Source organism: Vigna umbellata, chromosome 1 (assembly GCF_029865625.1).
Source record: "Vigna umbellata cultivar VRB3 chromosome 1, Vumbellata_1.0, whole genome shotgun sequence".
Classification (NCBI taxonomy): Eukaryota; Viridiplantae; Streptophyta; class Magnoliopsida; order Fabales; family Fabaceae; genus Vigna; species Vigna umbellata.
Genome location: NC_142165.1, coordinates 91,888,437 through 91,911,108, shown reverse-complemented (window position 1 = coordinate 91,911,108; position 22,672 = coordinate 91,888,437). Strand labels below are relative to the sequence as shown.

Sequence of the window (22,672 nt, the reverse complement as noted above, 5' to 3'; positions counted from 1 at the left end):
CAACTTAGAATATACGAATATATACTACTTGACCTAGTTATACTTAGTTTTCTGCCATCAACCACAATTTTCACCATGTGGGCACCAGGAGCATGAAAAAAAACGAGCCTGGTTTCTCTCACTTCCATTTGAGATTTTACAAAAATAGTGCATTAATGCGATTAGGACGTTGCTTGAAGACCTCTTTTAACCATTTGTGACTTGCTGGTAGTGTGTAGTGGCATGGCAACAACAACGGCAACACTGACAATGGTGGGACACAGACTAAGGTAGTTGTGGTTTTGATGTTTCTTCCTTTATTTCTTTTTCTTTTTCATTATTTTTTTTTAGTTTACAGGTTTTTGGGGTTTTGATTTTTCTTGGCTGGGCTTTCAAGTGTTGGTGGTTATTATGAACTGTGGTTTCTGCGTCGTTGACTTTTTTCTTATTATAATGTCAAGCTGATTTTTTTCTTCATAAAACTATAAATCAAAATTATTAGTCTGAAAAATATTTTGCTTAATTACCCAGTCTTAACTTGATTTTTAATCACATTTATGAAGATATTTGGTTAAGTGTATTAAAAAATTATTTACACGTTCATGTTAAGTTGAATAAAAAGTAAAAAGTTATTTCTACTCCAAACTTAAGTGCAATATTAATTATTAATTCTTTTGAATTAAGTCTTAACTTTATATTGTTTAAATAATTCTATTAGTAATTTTATTTCTATCTATAGATTATTCTCTTGTAATTTTAAAATATTTTTTCTTTATTTGAATTCTAGTTGTCCCATATCTCTACTATTTTTTATTTAGTTTTATTAGTTTTGTCTTGTTTATAAGAAACACATACCATAATGAAATAGCGCTAGTATAAATTTAGAATCTAAAATTAATTTTGATAACTATCATTAAAAGATTATCACACAAGTTCAATAGACCAATGTTTAATATTTTACAAAAAATACGATAAGCTTGGGTGAATATGATGAAACAAATATTTGGATTTAGTTGTCCCCACCTTGAAAGAATTAAATTAAGGTAATGAGTTATTATAAATAAGTATATTTTAGATTTTTTTTTTACTAACACGATATTTTTTGTACCAACAACTCTTTAAATTTCAACTGAAACTTGAAATCTCAATTATTTTTTTGATATTAAGTCACTGCTGAGTTTTAACAAACTAATATTGCTTGTAAAAAACATTCTCTTCATGAACTTCAAATTACAAATATTTTGCTCAATAAATAATACAAATTATGGAACTTAAAATTTAGACACTATATATTATTTTCAAGTTATTGGACACTTAAATAATTTCAAAGAGATTGTTTGTTTAGAATATTTTCTATTAATTTGTGTGTGTGTTTTGTAGTTACATTAACAAACTTAATGTTCGTTATAAATAAAACAAAACATTTTTCTCTTTGAAGGCCATTTTGTAAGAAAAATAACTTTTGAGGATGTTTGATTTTGTTTTTCTGCAGATGTATGTATACTTTGTTATATGTGATTCTCATTCTAATATAAATTATTGTCAGAGCTTAGTAATTCTTGTTCTTATACATTGAAGTCTGACTTTAGGGTACTATGTTAATTTGTTTTGATCAAACTATATCAAAATAATTATAATATAAGCAGTCCTTAAGATATATCGTATTTACTAAATTACAAGTCTTTAATTCTTTCTGTAACATCCCAAAAATACAGTAATAAACTATATAATAGAATTGATTACATTTAATAATAAATCAGTTCAGTCTTACACTAATCAACGTACGCTTACGGCCGAACGACTTTACATAAACTTTTTAACTAAAATGTACAATATAAGAGAAAACATGACCGAACGGTTTACAAAAGAACTTACCGAACGGTCAAATTACAACAAAAGAGAGGAGGTGACCGAACGATCACCTCACAATAAGACTACTATCTACTAACCGAACGTTATACTGTTCGGTTTTGACTTCAACTTCCACCAAGTTTTCTTCTTCCAGCGCCTCTTCCAGCGCCTCTTCCAGCGCCTCTTCCAGCAGCGCGTCTCCTTCTACTCACATCCACACGGATGATCATTGCAACGACAAGACGGACGCACAAGACGAGACAACACAAGGAAAACCCAAGGTAAGCTTATGTAATTTAATTCATGCATCAACATATAAGTTAAACAATCCAACACACAAGAGCATTTCAACACATGTATCATTACGAAGCCTATCACTAGACTGACCGTCCGGACTATATGAAATCTGTGTAGCTACAGGCGTTCGTGCACCCGGGTGATGTAGTAACTGGGATACACTCAACAGCTGCCACCCGAGGTTAGCCCTATCTGTCTAAAGTACCCCTAAGGACTAGGACCTCCTATCGTTCCCACACATGACCTACCCTCCTCTACGTGAAGACGAGTACTCACGGAATATCAGGATGAACGGCCAGCTTAGCATGCCCACAGTCATACTTTACCAAATCCAGTATTCATACATGAGTCGTTCCTCCCCGGAACGCTCGTTCATATTCCACAACATTTCCAAATCTCATTTTCTTCATCTTTCATTAATGATTATCTCAGTTAACTATCTCGTACAAAGATTCCAGTAAACTTTAAAATAACGAACGTTCAATTTGAACTGAGAACAAGATCGAACACGTGGAGCGAACACGAGATATCTCAAATTTTGAACTAGATAAATATCAAGGGTTGATACCGAATTGAGAGATAACGAGTACAATAATATATTCCAAGAACGAATGGGACGAACGTCAATTTCAACGTTGAGTCAATTAGATGAACTGACTCTTGAGGACTCACTCAGAACCTTAAAAGACTAAACCAAGAATGTGGACTCTAGGGTGAAACCAATGAATAAAGATATTTTAAGGCATTCAAAAACTGGTACTTAGAGTGATTCACCGGAAGAAAACCGAACACTTGTGTTTAATTGAGTTTAGTATCAAGAAATCAAAATGTCAGTCAAAAACTGAACACTATAGAGAGCGAACCCTAGAGGGCTTAAACGAACGCTCGTATTAGAATTTAGCTTAAGGAAATGGAACGAGTGTCTGGTGTAAGACCGAGCACCAATAAATTTATAATAAAAGACTTGATAAATATAGTCAGATACTATCGAAGTAGTGTTTACGAACAATAAAATATACAATTACATATATACTTAGATTTAGGCTTAATACCTGTTTTTGTCCCTCTTTATAAGGGAAATGTTCAATTTCGTCCTACCTTTTTCAAAAAGTTTAATGTGGTCCCACTTTGTGAAAAAAGTGTCCAAGTTAATCCTTTTTGGTCACGGCGTTAAATATTTAACGATCCTGTTGCCAGCTAGGACTGATGTGTGCAACGTGGCTTTTTATCTGCATGACGTGATAGTGAAAGTGTTTTTCATTAAAGTTGACGTGGCAGGAAGTGATTAAAAAATTATGCTCCGGCCCCAATCTCATTTTGCTCCCATTTCCACCGATTTTCATCTTCTCGTTTTCACCATTGACGCCGAATCTGTGAGTCCTAAATTCCCATTCCTCTCCCTTTCGATTAATGACACAATCACGTTGGACCAAGCTTTGAAATTTTCCTCTTTCATTTTTCTGTCGCTTTTATTTTTTGAACTGTATTGCGACCTTTGTTGCTACAATAGGGTAATTTTGAATTCCAATCTCAATTTCTAAATATTCTGAATTTTTTCTGCTTTCTTTTTAGGTTTGGGATTTTAGGGTTCTGAAGTTTCTGCGTCTAATAGGTATTCAAAATCGTGAGAGTGAAAGTGGGGGTCTGTGGTTCCGAAGGTACTGCCCAAACGTGTTCCAGTCGCGTCGCTTTTGGTTCTCGTAGCGGCTCAGAGTAGTGGGGGAGGAGGAAGGTGGTGATGACGAAGATGAAGGTGGTGGTGGTGATGTGAAATTGGAGGTGTTACCTGCTGAGAGGTTGATGGCTTTGGTGTCGGAGTTTGACGAAGGGTTTGGATTATCGGATATTTGGATCTGCGATGTTCTTCGTTACTGTTTGGGAAGGGTTTGTTGTTTTTTGTTTAGTGACTTTGCGTGTTGGATCGACAAGGAGAGTGTTGAACAGTTGTGGAGATTGAGGGGTGTAAGGAGGGGAAGGAAGAAGATCTCTCAAGAATATAAGGCATGGAAGGAGGGTGCTCAACTGAGAAAAAAAAATGGCTTTGATGATGATCAGATTTCGGCAGGGTTTGAACTGTGCTGAGAAGTGAGTGAGAGAGAGAAGTTCCTCCAAAATGCTTATCCCCAAATCGCAATTTTGAAATTACCCAAACCAAACCTTAACCCTCATAATTTTAATCTGACCACTGCCACGTTTAATGAAAAACTGTCACCGCCACGTTACGCAGATAAAAAGCCACGTTGCACACATTAGTCCTAGCTGGCAGCAGGATCGTTAAATATTTAACGCCGTGACCAAAAAGGATTAACTTGAACACTTTTTTCACAATGTGGGATCACATTGAACTTTTTGAAAAAGGTAGGACGAAAGTGAACATTTTCCTTAAAAAGAGGGACAAAAATAGGTATTAAGCCTTAGATTTATAACCGAACGTTAATACCCAACTGTGCTTGGCCGAACGCTCATACATAGTATTATGAAATGAAGACGCTCGTCCTCAACTAGGATTCTTCCCAAATGAAAGAATCCACTACAAATCCAAATTCACTAGAAAACCGAACGGTTAAGGACCGTTCAGTAACGTACGTACTTTTTCTTAGGGGATTTCATATTCAAAATTCATATATATTCAAACTCATTTCTTAACATATAACTTCATAACTTTCCACATTCATATCATAATCACTTTCATATTTCATAATATCCAAACATAGAGATTTCATATACTTCATGCATCAGAACATAGCACAACCATATTTCATTTCTAGTCATCAAATCAACGAACGTTCATACAGCACAGTAAACATACAGATTAAATTAAATAAGCTTCCCTTACCTGGATACGTGATTGAACGTCCTAAGGGTAGGTTTTGGTTCGTCCGACTACAATCTTTCTATCCTCAACGATCAATAATTCTTCAAACTAAACCAAACAATCATGAAACCAAAAATAACTTAGACTACACGCTCACATGCAACCAGGACTTGGTTTGCATGTAACAGAAGACAAACGACTAAGGACAGATACACTTACCCGTTCGAACTTGAAACTTGGTCGGTTCAAGATGAAGCTTGGAACGCCGGAAACGCTTCTACGGTATCTAAATGATGATCGGAGAAGAGAAAGGGTGAGTTTCCTTAGAGAGAAGATGGAGGAGATATAGTGAGAAGGAGGAGAAAAAGGTTTCCAGAATCTGGGAAGAAGGGTGCATGCAGAGAGTGAGACAGCAGTTTTCAAAAATTTCAGTTTTGCTTCTCTCGTCAAAACGAACGTCCGCTCACTCGCTGACACCTGTCTTCCACTATTTGATTTTCGAATCCTCGTTGCATGACACCTAGCGTCCGTTCAGAGGAGTTTTTAAGTGCGTTTTAATAGGCTAACAGGAGAAATTTGGGTGCGTATTTACGAGGTCTGACACTTTCCACAATTGAACTTTAGATACGTATTAAAACCATATTTAGTCGCTTTGTTTTAGACTTATATTGGACGAAAGAGTTATGTTCATTATGCCATTTCGATTTTAAAAAATTCTTAATAAAGAACTGTAAGAAAAGCTTCATGCAAACGTTATGTTAGATATTTGAGAATGATCTTTAAAATATTTTTATTATATTTTGATCGTTGAATCTAACCATTACTTTGTGTTATAAAAAAATGGAATGATCTTTCGAATTATGGATTAATATAAGACTAAAATTTAATTAGAAAATTCTAAGGTATTTGTAGCTTTAATTTTTTATGATTTTCTTTTCTGCGTGTCAGTTGTAAAAATTCCAAACAATGATGAGGTGGCATGACAAAAATTATAGTCCACTTGTTGTATATTTTTCTTAGATAATAAAACTAGCAGACACATAAAGAATATAGTTTAAGTTTAATTATAATTGAGTTTCATCTTTAGTATTAATGGTCTCGTATAAGAAATCACAAACCTAATTAACATCATCATCGCGTTCTTGATTGCATTATTATTCTATTATTTAAGAAATTGGGTCTCAGTTTTCGCTACCATTGGCAGTGTAGGGTCATTTAAAATGAATAAAGCAATTATATTTTTTATTCCCGAAATTTAAGTGATTTATTTTCTTGCTGGAATTGAGATGGATTGATTATTATAACAGTGTTTTGATTTTGAAGATGAATAGTTAATCTAATCGAAATTTACGTTAACAATTTAATGCACAATATTTAAGGGCATTGTCTACAGAACCGTTTTTTAGTAGTTTTAATTTGTACATGTTCTATCGTGGCATGGAAAGCGACTCTTTTTGGCTGTTTGGTGGATCATAAGTCCAAAAACTAGGCTAATGTTTTTTTATTTAATAATATTCTAGTCAAAACAGTCCATTCTCGTCATAAATTTTCACTTTATTTTTTGTTCGTTTCATATATTTTCTCTTTTCGTACAAAAATTAGGTAAAAATAGCATTACACGTAGCGATGCAAGATAACGGAAGACAAGTTGATGGAGCAGTTTGCTTAAATTCAAAATAAATACTTTTTAAAATAATCAATTTTAAAAAATTATTTATTCAAAAATTAGATATATTTTATTACTCATTAGAATAAACAATTTTCTTTTTAAATGAGTAGCTAGATAAATACATAGAAAATCCAAAATTGTTTAATTTATTAAAAATATTCTAAATAATAAATGCAAACAAATTAGGCTCAATATTAGTATGCATAATCGGCAGTTATTTGACGAATATGAAAATTAAGGAATAAAAATAACTTTTCCAATGGAAAAAGGTAGCCATTGAGTATTTGGAATAGAAATAAAGGTGATATCTTAAAAATGGTTTTGGAGTAAATTTAATAAGCCTACAAATTATGTATTACTATTTACCGTTAGTTGGTACCCGTCTATTTTATTTTATCATTGAAATGATTGTTCTAAATTAATATATATAGATGAATATGTATCTATTTTCTTTAATGCCTATAAATATGATGCTTATTACTTAACTTTAAAAAAATGTAGCATTAGACTCTTTAAAATTTAAAAAAATTACAAGTTTAACAATTGGAAAAAATTATTAAAGTCGATTTATAATCACAATGTGCACAAACTTATACAAGTTATTATTGAATTCTTTTCTGGATAAGAGAGGTATAGACGGTGCTTTTTGATGAAAGATATTTCTACAGTAATAGTTAGGCGAATATATCATCAAGTGTGAATGTGTGAGAAAGTTGAATATGATTCTAGGATTTCTTTACTATTCTTTTTATTTTTTTTATAATTTATTTTTGTATATAATTTGAAGTATTCCAATCTTACGTTTATGCATTATTTGTTACTGATAATAACTTGTAGTTTTCAGAATCCATCAATTACAAATGCTAACATTAATATGAAAAAAAAAGGTCAATAATAAATTATTCTTATTCGGGAAAGGATAAAATCTTATTATGCCAAACATATAGCTGACATAATTTAAGACATGTTTGGTATAACTTATTTTAGGAAAATAATTTCTTTTGCCTAAATTATTTAATATTGAACCGAAATCGAGTGATTCAAACATATGATCTTTTTATTAAAAAATCATGCCGATAATTAAACATCCATAACAACTATTTTATTAAAAAAATTAATAATACATAATTGGATGACGCCATCCGTATATAAAAATGAAATCCATATATTTGCACTTAACCGATAGTAACGGTAATTGATTTGACATTTCGATAATGAGTCCCACTTACGTTAATAACCGTACATGTAATGTGTGTCAAACTAATCTTACTAGCTGGCCAAGTACGGTGTATAGAAACTTCTACGAATTAAATACTTTTTTATTAGTATCTGTTTTATTTTCTCTCTATCCTTATATTACATAATTAGCTTTTTTTTTTTCTTTTTTAAAAAGAGTTCAATGTGTAGAAAGTTTTAGTCGGGAAATTAATAATAAATTGTGTATAGATAGAGAAGAACATTTAGAAAACGGTCCCATTACATAATGGATGGCAAAGCAAAGTAACGATTTGACGGGGTTGATTAATACAGAGGGTGTTGAGCGTTATATATGGCCATGGATCCCCAACACCCTTTAATTTCCCATGAATGGTAGGAAGATATTTTAAAGAAAATTTAGAATAATTATAATTAAAAGTTAATTTAATAATAATAAGTAATTTAGGGAGTTAAAAGAAAAGTGTGGGAATGAATAAGGGCATGAGAAAAACGCATGGAGAAGAGAGTAATGAAGGAAGAGGCGAATAAAACAAAAGAGCACGTGGTTTGTAGTAATGGAAGGTTATTAGGTCATGTGAAAGGGTGGGTTAAATGCCCCCATAGGGACCATTAGAAACCTAGCTACTCCGCCATGACAACTAACATGAACCTCACGTTCCTCCATTTTCCATTCTCTTCCCTTCAGACAACCCTATGCCCCATCGACCACCTTTGTCCCCTCCCTTCAATTTCCACCTATCTCTCTTTACCCTACCATCCACACTCATTTCCATCTAAGAACCCTTTGCTCATATCTATACTTTCCTTTTACACTCATCTTCGCATGCCTTCTATCTTTCTCTTGTTTCACTTTTTGCTCCTACCATAATTCTACATTTTTTTTTCCTATATGATCTTTTGTTAGATGATTTTTTTTGTTAGATGTAGACTTTAAGTCTAATTCAACCTTACAAAATCGACTTGTAGAATGAGATTTGTATCCATTTATAAACTATGAATTGGTCTTATCTCTAGTCGATGTGGAACTTTCAACATCTTTGAGTCAGACTAATCCTTACCGTCTCTCTCCCAAACAAGTTTTCTGCCCTTCCAAATCAGGTAAGTTTTGATATATGCTCTTCGACCTTCCATTTCACTTAATTAATCATACAAAACAGCAGTAAAATGTGTTTACAAATATCTACTTTCGAAAAAAATAAATAATTAACCACCTTATCGATCATTCTAAATGCAAACGAAATTATCTTCCTATTTGCAATACCAAAACTTAACTAAAAAATATTGGAGTGTATCCGACACACTCTTCTTACGTCCATCATTTATTTCATCCTTGGATTTTATAATAAATCATTTTAAATATACTTATAACCGTTAACACAGTAAGTTCTTATATTTGGGGGATTTCTATGTTAAAAAGAAGATATGGTATTAAATGACTTTCAAATTCTCATCTTTTATATTTTTATTTATATTATACACGGTTGAAACATGTCTCATTTTTTTATTTATATAATAGTTATTGCTGATAAAAAAATATTAAATTCTTATATCATTTAATACAAATTTTATTTATTCAATTTTTTATATATATTTGAATTTAAATAAAAAATTTAATATATATAATCCAAAGATATATATGCTATTGGTTAACTAGTAATTATTTGATGTAGGCAAATGAATAAGAGTGAAGACAATGTGTCTTTCTTTATTTTTGTGAACTCTCTATTCTCGTTGACATAACACTTTCCATCTCCAAGTCATTACCTTCAACGCAATTTTCCTCTCTCTGAATCATCAGTGAACTTCATGTTCACGAAAACTTTTGATCTACCACTAAGATAGATTCTTTACTCATCAACTACTCATTTCTAGAGCTCCTATACTTCAAATCCAATTTAGTTTACGGTTTTCCTTTCAGTATTAAACTTTTTTATTTTTATCCAAAGATAGAATTTAGATTCACACTTAAATCTTTACAAAACTTATTATCAAGAGAAAGTCTCTCTCAAACTAAAGCATTCTTAATAATAACAATTATCTCAATTACAACTTTTCTATATTGTCCTTTTATCGCAATAATGGAGATACTTTATTTGAAAATCTTGTCATAAATTTTTTTCTACATATTGAATTATTTCTCAATCATGTATTTATTTGAATCGTCACCAACATGATAATTAATTATAATATAATTTGTAATTCAAAATTTTAAGACAATAAATTTATGAGTCATAATTTTTAACAAAAGAATTTAACTTTCTCATATTTATCAAATATAAAATTTAAATTCATACATAAATTCTCAACTTTATTGTAGATTATAAGTTTTGTTTTCACTAGGAATACGAATCATAGAAATCATATCACAAATAAAATGAAGTTGGAATAAAAAGAAACAAGAATCCAATGAGATAAGAAACATAAAAGACATGCAAAAGGTAAAGACATTTTTCTCATAAAAAAGGTAAAAAAAAATACTTCAACACATTTTTACACTCATTTAACATATTATTTTTCACTTTACCTCACAAAAGTCATCTCAAATAATTGTAAGCGTGTCAACCTATTGTTTTTCAAGAAAAAAATATTAAATGTTAATTTTTTTTCTCACACAATCAGTTTACATTTAATAATAAATATTAAATTAAGATATTTAATTAAAGCTAAAATTAAATTATTTGATAAAAAAAATTAATAAATGTATGATTGTATGACTATGAGAGTTTTTAAAATATAACCCTCTCATTGAAATAAATATATATATATAATTTCTTTTAAACAGAGAATAAAGTAACTGTAATATTGTGATCACTTTTACATAAGGGACTGTATAAGCTATATAACACTAACAAGGTACTTTGAACTTTCTCCATAAAATGAGATGTTAAAAAACTTGTAGAGGGAGTAACTATTCATATGCAAATTAAACGATAAGTCTTTCTTTTCATCAAGAGAAGTAATAATACTCTTTAAAATGTTTTTTATTATAGTTATTACAAATATAAAATGAGTACTTTTTATCTTTTCAAATTCTTAAAGTAATTTAATTAACAAAAGATATATATAATTTAAAAACGTGCTAAAAATCATGTTATTGTTATTCTTCTTTTAAAAAAACCAACTGAATGAATAACAACATTTTCTCATTCTGCCAACTTTTACGGGAAAATAAGAAGGATATATTTTCGTCTGCCAGAAACCAAAGTATTTACCTTGTCTGATGTATAATTGATCTATCACTTTGCAATGATTTTTAGGTCATTGCATGACGGCTTTAAAAACATTGCAAAAATTACATGAAAGTAAACTTGGCTAGTTGAAACATTTTGGTTTAGATAATTTCAAACAATCCTTTCTCATTAATCACTTCTCCATGAATCACTGCGGGAAAAGGTTTAATCAGTAGGAGTTGACAAATGGCAGAATAATAAACTGTGCTTGCTTGATTGAGGTGACATCGATGGGGAGGAAATGCACATGGATGCTTTAATAGACATTTTAGTCGGGTGGTTTAATTTATGTGTTCGCCAATCGTTGAGTACTCAGTGTCTTGGTACGCATCAAATACTTTTGATAGTTACTGTAGTATACTGTAATTATGGAAAGTTGAGTTGTTGTAATATGGCTTAACGTAAAGGATAAACATGACTCATAAAGGATACTTATTGTACTTTCATGTTGCAATAGTAGTGTGCACATAAAAAAATCATTTGTTGAAACTTGAGTTGTGTTATAGAGATGAACAAAACAAGACAATATTTAAAGAGAGCACTAGTTGCATGATGTCAAGCCATAAATACATCAAAAGAACATCGCTGAAAAGGTAATAGTTTGAGGCAGAAATAGGTGTTTGAAAACAGGGAAATGGTTGATGGTATGTGCAATAATGTTGCATGTTCAGTCCAAATTTTCCGCTGTTAACTTCGAGTATATCAGTTATCAAAAGTACAGATAGTTGAAAAAAAAGGTTACACAAGTCCAATCAAGGCAAATTTCCATAACCTTCTTCTCTGTTCTAGTATACTACAGCTTCGAGTCACGTCGATGGACATTTGTATAATATCGACTAGAAAAGACATGCATTTTCACGAAGTGTACGACGTACTCCAATTTCCACAATCGACCATTCATAACATAACGTATGAAATTGACAGACAACGCTCTCAGGTACTTCACTACGACAAATTATATATACACACATAAGAAATTATTCGAGGTTATCTTAACTGGTTAAGATAACTAAGTACTAGCTTTGAATATTTAGTGGAAATATAGAAAATAAAAAAGAGGGTAAAAAGGTGGTGAACGAGCATGAAATGGACTTGGTCATTGCGTTCACGTGGGTCATTTTGGAAATAAGTAAATGGTATGAGGAAGACAGTAGCATGTAGTGTTGGTCAATCAAACATCAACCAACCTTTGAGGGGACAATTATCGGCAGAAGCAGTCGGAATCAAAAGAAAGAAGCCCCACTCAGGTCATTTTCGATCCTCTTTTTGGATGGGACTTTTGCGCCTAATCTATAGTCCAACACTGCTTCTTCGGCCCACATTTAACTTCATCACCATCTTCCGTATCTTTCCAATTTTTATTTCTTAACGTCTCACGATTACTACCAATGACTTGATGTGCATTGTTGGATTCATTTATTCATAGACGGTGTGTATTTCCTTCACGTCAAAATTCTACTGAAATCTTCTCCTTCTTAATTCATATATTCAACAGTTTTACCGTAAAATAACCCCTGAATAAAATTGTTCACCTAATCTGTTGGAGTTTTTTTTATTTTTATTTTTGCTCTGATAGACAAGATTGTTTCAGGCATCGTACTTGCTTGTGAAAAGAGAGAAAAATAACCATGCCGACATAGGGTATAAAAGACTATTCTGAAGGAAGTCCACAAGAAGACACTATTAATTTACATTGAAGTACTTCATTAACTTAGTATACTTTAATCTAAGAGTGAATAAAGTATTACTCCTGCGCTTTATAGTCTTTGATTTAGGAAGTAAACGTGATAGAGATAAATAGAGATACACTAATGGGATAAATACACAAAAGTCCAATGTCGGCGGCTATTAGGCGCAATGCCGTTACTTGTTCGTTCAGTGATCAATCTTATCTTTAAAGTATTCCCGACAACGTACACACATCACTTTTGGTATTGGATGAAGCCTGTCTAAATTTTACAATGACTTGCAAAAGGTTTGAGAGGATTGCGTTTGCAGTACTCTAACGAGAGGGGCATATGGGATTTTAGGTTTATAGTAAAACCGGTTGAGTCAAACCGGCCTAACCCGTTGCTTAGACTTCATCCTTACTTTATGCTCCAAAGGCTTCTCATTTATCTACTCCTTAATCCATGTTCACTTACATTCCTTTCAGGTTGATAAAAAGCAGCATACCATTATAAATTGTTACTTTTCATTTCAATAGTTTTTAGTTTGATCAAATGTCAAACACACGTCTTTAAGTCACCCAAGAATATTCATATAGGAATATTCATCTATTGATCTAATTTTGTGTAATCTTTTAGTATGCAGACATATCTGTCTATGTCTGGTAAAACAAAATTGCCTGATTGATGACATTATACTCACATGTTTATAGGAATACAAAATTACAAAACGCGGGATACGATGAATATATATCTATTGATCTAACTTTAAGATACCAAATTATCAACGGTATGAACTGAGGTGGAAAACTTGGCAGGTTGGCTTGAAGGACATCTTTGATGCAGCTTGCTCGAACTTCTTTGAGGCAGATTCATTTTGTTTTATGCTTGAATCAGTGAAAAATTGTTTCCACCAAGATGGAGACCGCATTTTAGCCTTCACAATGAAGCAAAATGTTTATAAATCAGGATAAGAAAATTGTCTTCAAAAACAATATTACTGCTGGTAGTAAGGTGGTTAAAACTCAGGAAACATTTCTATTATTAATACCTAAATATGATATTCAACTTTAGGCTAAAAAGACAAAACCCACCATGAACGAACATTATTATACGGGTATTCAAGCTAGCACAATCGGCATTTGTCAATAATAGTTTGTCCGATAGTCCATGTCATTGAAAAATTGATACCAAATTTCAGACACTTAATTATAGTTATTTAAATCTCAAAGGAATATCCTCCATATCATTTTAAAAGAGCTAAATTGAAAGATAAGTAATAAGAACCTTTAGAGAACCACACTATAAAACTATTCGGTGTAATAGGAGGAAATGAACTGTAGTTATAATCATACAGAACATAAATAGAACACAAAAATAGTTAATAATATTGTAATCAAATCCAGAAACAAATTATAAAGTTATTCAAATCTCTAAGGAATATCCTCCACATCATTTTAGAGGAGCTAAATAGAGAGATAAGTAATAAGAAAATTTAGAGAACCACGTTATAAAACTAGTCGGTGTAAATGGAGAAACCAAACCCTATGAACCCCCCACAGCCATACCTTCAATGCGGGACTAAAGAGTCATTTTACAATTCGATCCTAACATTCCACCGTGCTCCACGGTCATCTCATCCCTTTGACAAATCCAAAGTGAACACTGCAATGTCAGTGTCACCAACTACACCACTCATTTACTATTGAAAGACACAGTGAAAAACTCTGATACCAATTGATAAAAGTCTTAGGAGAACTGCAACACAAGCTAGTTGTTGTAGTTAGAGTCCAAGACCATCTAAACACCACCAAAATTGTAGTTAAAGTCCAAGACCATCTAAACACTACACCAAAATTGCTACTTCCACTGAGGGGCTCAAGTCCCGTAGCTTGTAATTGGATCCTAGCACCCACCGTGCTCCCTCGCCATCCCTTTGACTGGTTTTTCAAACCTAACATTGCTAGGTGTCACCACCTACAATACTCGTTTGCATCAGAGAAACGTGGTGAAAGCTCCGATGCCAATTGATATGAACCGTAATAAAATCACACCACTAATGCTAGTTGTTATAGTTGGAGAGTCCAAGACCTTATAAAACACATACCAAAGCCAAAAATAAGTTATCACAACCACAATTTAAATTGTAGGATCACAGAATCATGAGTTGGAGAGTCCCTAGCATGCTAAATTGTGCACGCAATAGTCACTGAGCAAAGACTAAAGTGGGATTATGATCTTCATCCTGAATTCATGGGATTGTTGATCTCCACTGTTTGACCCAGTTTTAAAAATCCCTAGACCTTTGTTCGGCACAGAAGCATGGATTCTCTTGCTATAACTTCATCTGCAACTAGCAATCCTAAATTTCCTTTGGGGCAGCCACCTGCAATCATCTCACCACCCTTTGCCATCACCCAGATACAAGGTGCAAACTTCAGACACACAGCTGGTTCTGCACTCAGTTTCTTATCTGCCTTCAATCACTCTCAATTTGTACCTTCTATCACTCGCAGTCTCTGCTAAATTGGATTGATCAATTATTTGAATATTATTATGAATTAATTATGGTAATGACAATATTCTACCAAGGTCAGGAGGGAAGGTGAAAGCTTGTAATTCGGAAATCATAATTTGCATAGTAAAATTCTACATATCTAAAATGGAAAACAATACTTATATATATATACATTATATGTATAAAAAACATATAAAGAAAAAAATTTCCAAAATCACACCAATGAACAACATTGCTGAAATCCCATACTTCTAATATGGGACTTGAACCTCGTAACTTGCAATTAGATCCTAACAATAATATTAGTAGGTCACTAGTGGTTAGACAAATAATATTTCCGTCCTTGACTGTCAAGCTCTAATGTAATTTTTATCATCTTACCATCAAATGTTCTTGAGATAATGGAAAAGGAAAACATATGCTTATATTAGAATAATTTCTTGTAAAAGAACAAAAAAAAAGAATTAGTTGAAGCATAACTTTTGTAGATAAAATCCTATTAGCGAAGATGCAATAGCAAACAATATACGTAATAAAACATGGAAAGGAAGACATCGGATTTTAATCAATTAAATGCAATTTAGAACATTTGAAAGAAGCAATAATAGTCCAATCAATAGAAAAGAGTAATAGAAAGGCATTAGACCGCTGGAGAGTGTGACTCACTGGGCGGCCAAATTTGGAAAATTGTGCTATTTTAGCTCTCCGCTGACCTGGGGAACCTGAAAAGACAGCAAAGTACCAAAATTACTAGTTGGAAAAAAGCTACACCCATTGTTTGAGTGGTTACATTTATTCCAAAAATGAAGTACCTGTGAAAATAATAATGCCATCAGCAGATACCCTCGCTAGCTCAGGAAGAGTTTTGTTCATGTATTTTGGAGATAGGTAATCGAAAGCATCTGACACTATAACATGAGAAAAAGAATTTGGCCTATATGGTAAAGGGAATTTTATATCTGCAACACGTACAATGCCTTTATGCACTAGAGCCTTGCAGTGTCTATCAACATCCTCAATTTCATATGGCTCCAAACCCCATGCTTCAGTTTCCCCTTCACTTAACAATTTGGAGACCACTGAACAACTCTCAGGGCCTACATGCAAAACATTTTTCAGGCTGCCACCATATGCATCCTTCAAAACAGGAATTGCACTTGGAACTTCAAAAGTGCATGAAAAATCACCTGCAAGAGAAAACAATGCTGAAATTTGTTTAAAGCAGAAGTTTAAGGAATGTCTTTCCAAGACAATGCATGCAATTGAACAACTTCATTTTTGTGAATCAAACCACAGTTTGTCCTGTTTTGATCACGATTGATCAACAAATCTAATAGGTGAGGTATGAACAAAGAACAAGTTTGTTCGTTCTGTTACACAGCAGCACAGAGCAAATATACGAGGCAGTTTTCTTATAGATGTTATTAGTTTGAAAAAAAGTAGGGAAAGGAAAAACCAGAAAGGGAAAGATGAGATGTCAGCATTTGAAAGTTATAAAAATAAATGCAGATTTACATGGTTTAGGGTCCTGAAATTTTTCCATTTGCAAGACAATCAGGCATATTTCAAATTAAAAGGAAAATATATGTTCCAATTTTATAAGATAGAGATTTATTTTGCTAAATCTAGTAAACCTCTCTTGTCATTATCCGTGCTCATGGTAATGTATCTATCCACTTAAAAACCTTCTCTTCAATTATACACTTTACTTGCCTTGGAGTAACACTACTTATACAACAATTCCAGTACAAACTTTGCCAACTGATATGGTAGAAATAGAGAGACCCCCTTAAACCATTTGCAGTAAACCCAGCTGCAGCTGAATCAGCAGTTGTAAGGGAATGCACCACAACAGATTCTAGTAGTAGCTTTCCTTGTCGTCTCAATAATTTATTCTGTATAGGGAACAAAAATGAACATTTTGGAAGAGGATGCTAACAAAACCTGGGGTGCCTTTTATAGCATAACCAATGTCTAATTTATATGATCAGATATTCCGAAGACTACAATATACACTGATTATATAAAGCCCAACGTAAGGTCAAGTTCCTCCCTATGTTATAATGGATGCTAAATATTGATGGACAAACGAAAAGTGGTACTAAAAATGATGAAGGTTTCTATAATCAACAGGGTGATAAGCTGCTCTAGCAACAAGAGCCCTCAACTCACGGGATTTGTAACTTCATATCCTGAAACTTTTCATGTTCCTTGGTGCATCCATGATAAAATTCAGAGATAGGGATAAACTTAAAATTCTGTATATTTCATTATATGAAGGAGGTGCAGAATACATAGTTATATAGACCCTTAGTAGATGCAGTCAGCATACACTACTAACTGAATCATAACAAACTGTCAGAAAAACAGATTCTAGAAGATCTGATTATTTACACAATCAAAAACAGAAAAAAGGGGCACACAGAGAATAAAGATAATCATAAGGTATATCTGTTAACAGTCCCCCTCACAGTCAAGGCTATTGAAAATAATCAATAACATTGTTTGTGTCATAGAATAGAAAACCAAGCTTTTGAAAGTGGTTTTGTAAGAACATCAACAACTTGATCGGCAGCAGGAAGACGAGTAACAATTAAGGAACAATTGAGCACTTTTTCACAAACAAAGAAAATGTCCAGTTTCATATGTTTTGTTAAGGAGTGGAGCACCGGATTATGGCTTAAGGCAACAACACTTTGATTGTTGTAGTAGATAATTAGTGTAGTACACTTGATTTGTAATTCTTGAATAAGAGATTGCAACTATAAGATTTCAGAAGTAGTAATGGCAAAGTTGCAGTATTCAGCTTGGTAGGTATATCTACTGTAAGCATCAACAAAAGAAATATAATAATTGTATCCCAGGGATGATTGAATGTGAGATGGTCCCCAAAAATCACAAAAGATAAGTTGAAGAGGAAGACTATAAATTCTTAAAGAAGGGTGAGAGTTAAGTTAATAAGATTTTTCCATTCAGCATGCCACGCAAAAATCAACAGGTGTTTTTTATTGGAGATATATTACAGCATTTAAAAATATTGTGTAAAACAATAGATGAAGGATGTCTTAATCTATGGTGCCATAGAGAATATAAAGTACATTGTTGGGCGATGGAGGAGAGGATAATGACTAGTGAGTGCTGGAATTATCAGTGGATGAGTGTTGGAACAAGTGACAGTGAGAGGATCTGGGTGAAGAATGCAGTGGAAGAGAAGGAACTGGTATACCATGTGGACCAAGGTATCCCCTGAGAAGGATAGAGTGATCAACCTGTGACTTCACAAAACAAACAGAAGAGTGAAATTCAAAATAGACATGGTTATCATGGGCAAACTTGCTAACACTAACAAGATTTTTATTTATAGAGGGAACGTGTAAAAGATTTTTCAGATAGAAAGTGACATGTGGTTTAGTATGTGAGGCAAAAGTAGCAGAACCAAAGAACTATACAATCAAACTTTGTCCATTCCCTAGAAACACATTGGCATCTCCTTGAGTAGGAATGGTTTCCACAAGATTGTTAGGATCAGAAGTAATATGATGTGAAGTTCTTGAATCTATGAACCAATTTTGAGATTGTTAGGCAGGAGTATATGGGTTTGCATAAGTGTGAGGTTGAGTATTGGAAGCTGCTGTCATGTAAAGTTGTGGTTGGCTAGGAGGATAGGAAGGTTGTGGCCGAAACAATGACTGAGAAAACATTTTTGGATTGTAATATGGAGCAGAATTGGGCCTCATATGATGGCCATAAGATTGACCAGTATAATTCGGATAAAAACAGTGATAGCAGTATGACACAGTATGGCCATACTTGTTGCAAACTCAACACTGAATAGAACCATGTTCAGTAAGGACACCTCTACGTCTGCGGTTGCGTCGGCCACGATGAACATACCTTTATGAAAAGTATTAGGAGAGTAGGTCTGATATGAATTGGATTGTGTCTGAGCCAACTGGACAGTAGGAGCAGAAGTTGTTTGTGAATTTTCCTTAGTTAAATTGAGAGAGAAGTTGTCACCAGATTGTTTAAACTTCTCAATTTTGGCTTTCTGAGCAACAAGCAATGATTCAATTTCATCAAACGAGAACAAATAAGGTTGGCCATTGATCAATGAGATGAACGATTCACATTTAACTGGAAGGCCTTCAATAAAAATGTCAAGCTACTCATTTTCGGAGATAGAGTCACCAATGGAGTTGAGAGAATGAACAATCATTTTGAGAATGAGTAAGAACTCAGTGATCAGACGATCACCTTTCTGCATATTGCACAGTTCTGTGTGCAACTGTCGCACCTTAGCTTTAGTTTGTGAGTGGAAATCTGAATGAAACCGTCCCATAGTTGGAAGAAGTGCTAGCATCCAATAACATGAACAAGGAATGAAGCAGAGAGGGACAATTGCAACCACGAGAGGAGAAGTTGATCTTGCGTTTCCGAAATAGTGTACCCAGGATTCTCTTTTCCTAGATCACAGTCAGACAGGGAGAGATACTATGACAGAATAAGGGGATTAACAACAAAACATTGAAGGCGGTGTGCCTTGATAAGTGGTTCAATATGTTTATTCCAAATCAAAAAAATTGTATCAGAAAGCTTCTCCGATACAAAATATGAGAATAGGAGTGGGGAGGGTGCAGTGGACATGGCAGGAGACATGGCAGCCATAGAGAAAAAAAAAATTAAGCTTTGGATACCATGATAGAATCGAGAGATAGGGACAAACATAAAATTTTGTATATTTCATTATATGAAGGAGGTGCAGCATACATTGTTATTAGACCCCTAGTAGGTGTAGCCAGCATGCACTACTAACAGAATCATAACATACTGTCAGAAAAATAGATTCTAGAAGATTTGATTATTTACACAATCAAAAATAGAAAAAAGGGGCACATAGAGAATAAAAATAATCATAAGGTATATCTGTTAAGAATCCAGAACTAAGGACAAACTTGTTAAAATATGGCTAACCACCGTATTATTTGCAATTGGCTATAATGATTACCCAATGCATGGAACTAGCTCCAATTTTTAAAAGCATTGCTACTGGCTTACCTTTCCGTAGCAAAGAAATGCTACTGCTTTTTACCAAGTCTTATGACTTCTAAAAACAAAAACAGCAATAAGCAACTAATAATTTGATACAAAGCAATCCCAATAACATTCTGAAGGCTTAGTGGCAAACTTACCTTCTATCCTGCTAACCACATTCTTTCTTCCTCCTGAAAGACCTGTAAACTTGAAAATGTAAGATCAACCAGTGCATAAAAACAAGTACAGTAAGTTACTTACATTTAGGCTAGTTTAGTATATTCATAAAAATGGAGTCTAAAATGCATTTAATTAGAATACACTAATAGTACAAAGGCCATTTTTAACCTGTCATCCAAGCACAAATTGGCATATTGACGTTTGTGCTACTAAAGCCAAAACTATAAATATTTCTAACTAATCGAGAATGTGAAATTTTAAAGCTGAAAACTAAAATTTAATCGGGGATAATTCTCTCCGTGATTTCACATGAGAACCCCCATCAGTTGATTTGTCACCCCTGCCACAACGAACATAGAAACTAGCCATTAAAGAGAAAGAAACAGTGACATTAACCGGAACAGCCCATAGAAGCTTGTTACCTGATCCACCAAAAGCATAAATTATGAGAAGGATAGCTCCCTGAGATTTTCAATAAAAAAATATAAATTATTAACCTCGTAAATTTATTACCAAAACCGGATCAGCCCAATTCCCATGGGTGGATCCTAATCATCAAACAGCGGCCAAATGAGAAAAGGGGTGATAAATTACCAAGAGGACGAGAGATACGGACAGTGGGGAAGTTTTGGATTTGGAATTGAAGACTCCAGAAAAGGGAAAAACCCCATCACCACGTCTGGCGGTACTTGCTTGTCTCTTTGACATTACTTCTTATTGTGCCTGCAAAACAAAGATCAGCATTGTTTGGAACGGAATGAAATTGAAGAAACAAGTGAGCAGTGATGAAAATGGAAATGAAACGTAATGAGAAAGGAGAGTAAAGCACCTTCTTTTATTAGATGGCATTCATAACTTCATTGAACAATGAAGGAAGTTAAGAGATCTGAATCTAAATTAAGAGATAGATGAGAAGCATAGCAATTGTAATTGCATTTGCATAAGGTTACAGCACCAACTTCAACAGATCTGGCCGGCAAACCGCACTACTCTCATTTTCATTCTATTCTTCTACGCGGAACTACAATAAAAAAAAATTAGTTTTATTTAAAGCATGAACCACTCAAGCTTATACTATCACCTCTTTTACAAATAAATATTTTAATATTAATTCATATTCAAACTTTGCCTCATTTACAAATAAATAATTTAAAATTTTATTCTATTTTGATTGATACTTAAATTTATCAATTTTTATAAAAAAACATCTAAATTTTAAATTACTTTACTTATTTCTTAAATTAATCAAGACTTTATTTACTACTTTTACTAAGATGTTCGAGTTAAATAATTTAAACTAAATGTTAATGAATCATTATTTTTTTTCTTTTTTCTTAAAACTTATTTTTTTAATAAATTAAATCAGAATTTTTATATAAAGAAAATAATAAAATCATTTAGAAAGCTCAATACTACAGTAGTTTTAATTCATTTCATAAAATAAATAAAAAAATTATTTCTAGAGTCTTGTTATGATTGCGCATTTAGTGAAATAGTTTTATAAGCGAATTGTCCTTCTTTATTTATGTAATATTGTTAAATTATATTTTCACTCATTGTTCAAAATTTTCCACTATTATTTTCCGGAACAGTTAGAACTCTATCTTCATCCTAGTGTGGTTCATCATTCAAAAAGACCAACTAAGTAGCATCATTGCTTAGTTAGTCTTTCCCTAACCAACTACTTAATAGTACAAGCTTATCAAACAACGTTTTTTTAGCTTTCTTCAGGATTAGGCGCTTGAGATATTCAACAGATTCTCACACATTATGCATTCGTTCGCCCTTTTGTTTTTAACTATTACCACCTCTTAGACAAAACAAACAATCTTCTCACTAAGAACTTTTCATTCTACTCAACTCCTCAAAAATAATGTTTGACTTACATGTGTTAAATATATAGTTAGTGTTCCTTCTGAGTCAAGATCAAACTCTTCATTGTGCTCTACAATAATAGAACTTAGCAAACCGAGTTTACTCTAAAAAAAGACAAAGAAAAAAAAAATACTTTTTATTATTATTTTGAAAATGAAAGATTACAAAAAAAAATTAATACTTATAAAAAAGAAACATAATAGTAATAATACATAAAGAAAACAGTAAATAAGAAGCTCACCAAGATTTACTGTTTCTCAAATTAATTTTATAAATATACATCTAAATTTTAAATTAGTTTACTTGTTTCTCAAATTAATCAATCGTTTATTTATTAAGATG

General features: G+C 32.8%; 1 protein-coding gene across 3 annotated transcripts; it reads right to left on the bottom strand.

Annotated features, from left to right (window-relative positions):
- Positions 1-13,297: 13,297 nt before the first annotated feature.
- LOC124827865 (putative pectin methylesterase CGR3) lies at positions 13,298-21,482 on the bottom strand. Of its 3 annotated transcripts, none has more exons than XM_088104760.1 (7): positions 21,285-21,482; positions 21,050-21,178; positions 20,878-20,917; positions 20,434-20,475; positions 16,057-16,431; positions 15,891-15,966; positions 13,298-13,663 (listed from the first exon to the last, which is right to left on the bottom strand). In XM_088104760.1, exons 2-7 carry the CDS (start codon positions 21,161-21,163, stop codon positions 13,609-13,611), a joined length of 702 nt encoding a protein of 233 aa, XP_087960886.1. In that variant the 5' UTR covers positions 21,164-21,178; positions 21,285-21,482; the 3' UTR covers positions 13,298-13,608. The 3 variants fall into 3 exon arrangements, with proteins under 3 accessions (XP_087960886.1, XP_047156972.1, XP_047156973.1); XM_047301016.2 differs by having other exon boundaries at positions 15,911-15,966; XM_047301017.2 differs by lacking the exon at positions 13,298-13,663 and adding an exon at positions 14,092-15,245 and having other exon boundaries at positions 15,911-15,966.
- Positions 21,483-22,672: the final 1,190 nt, after the last annotated feature.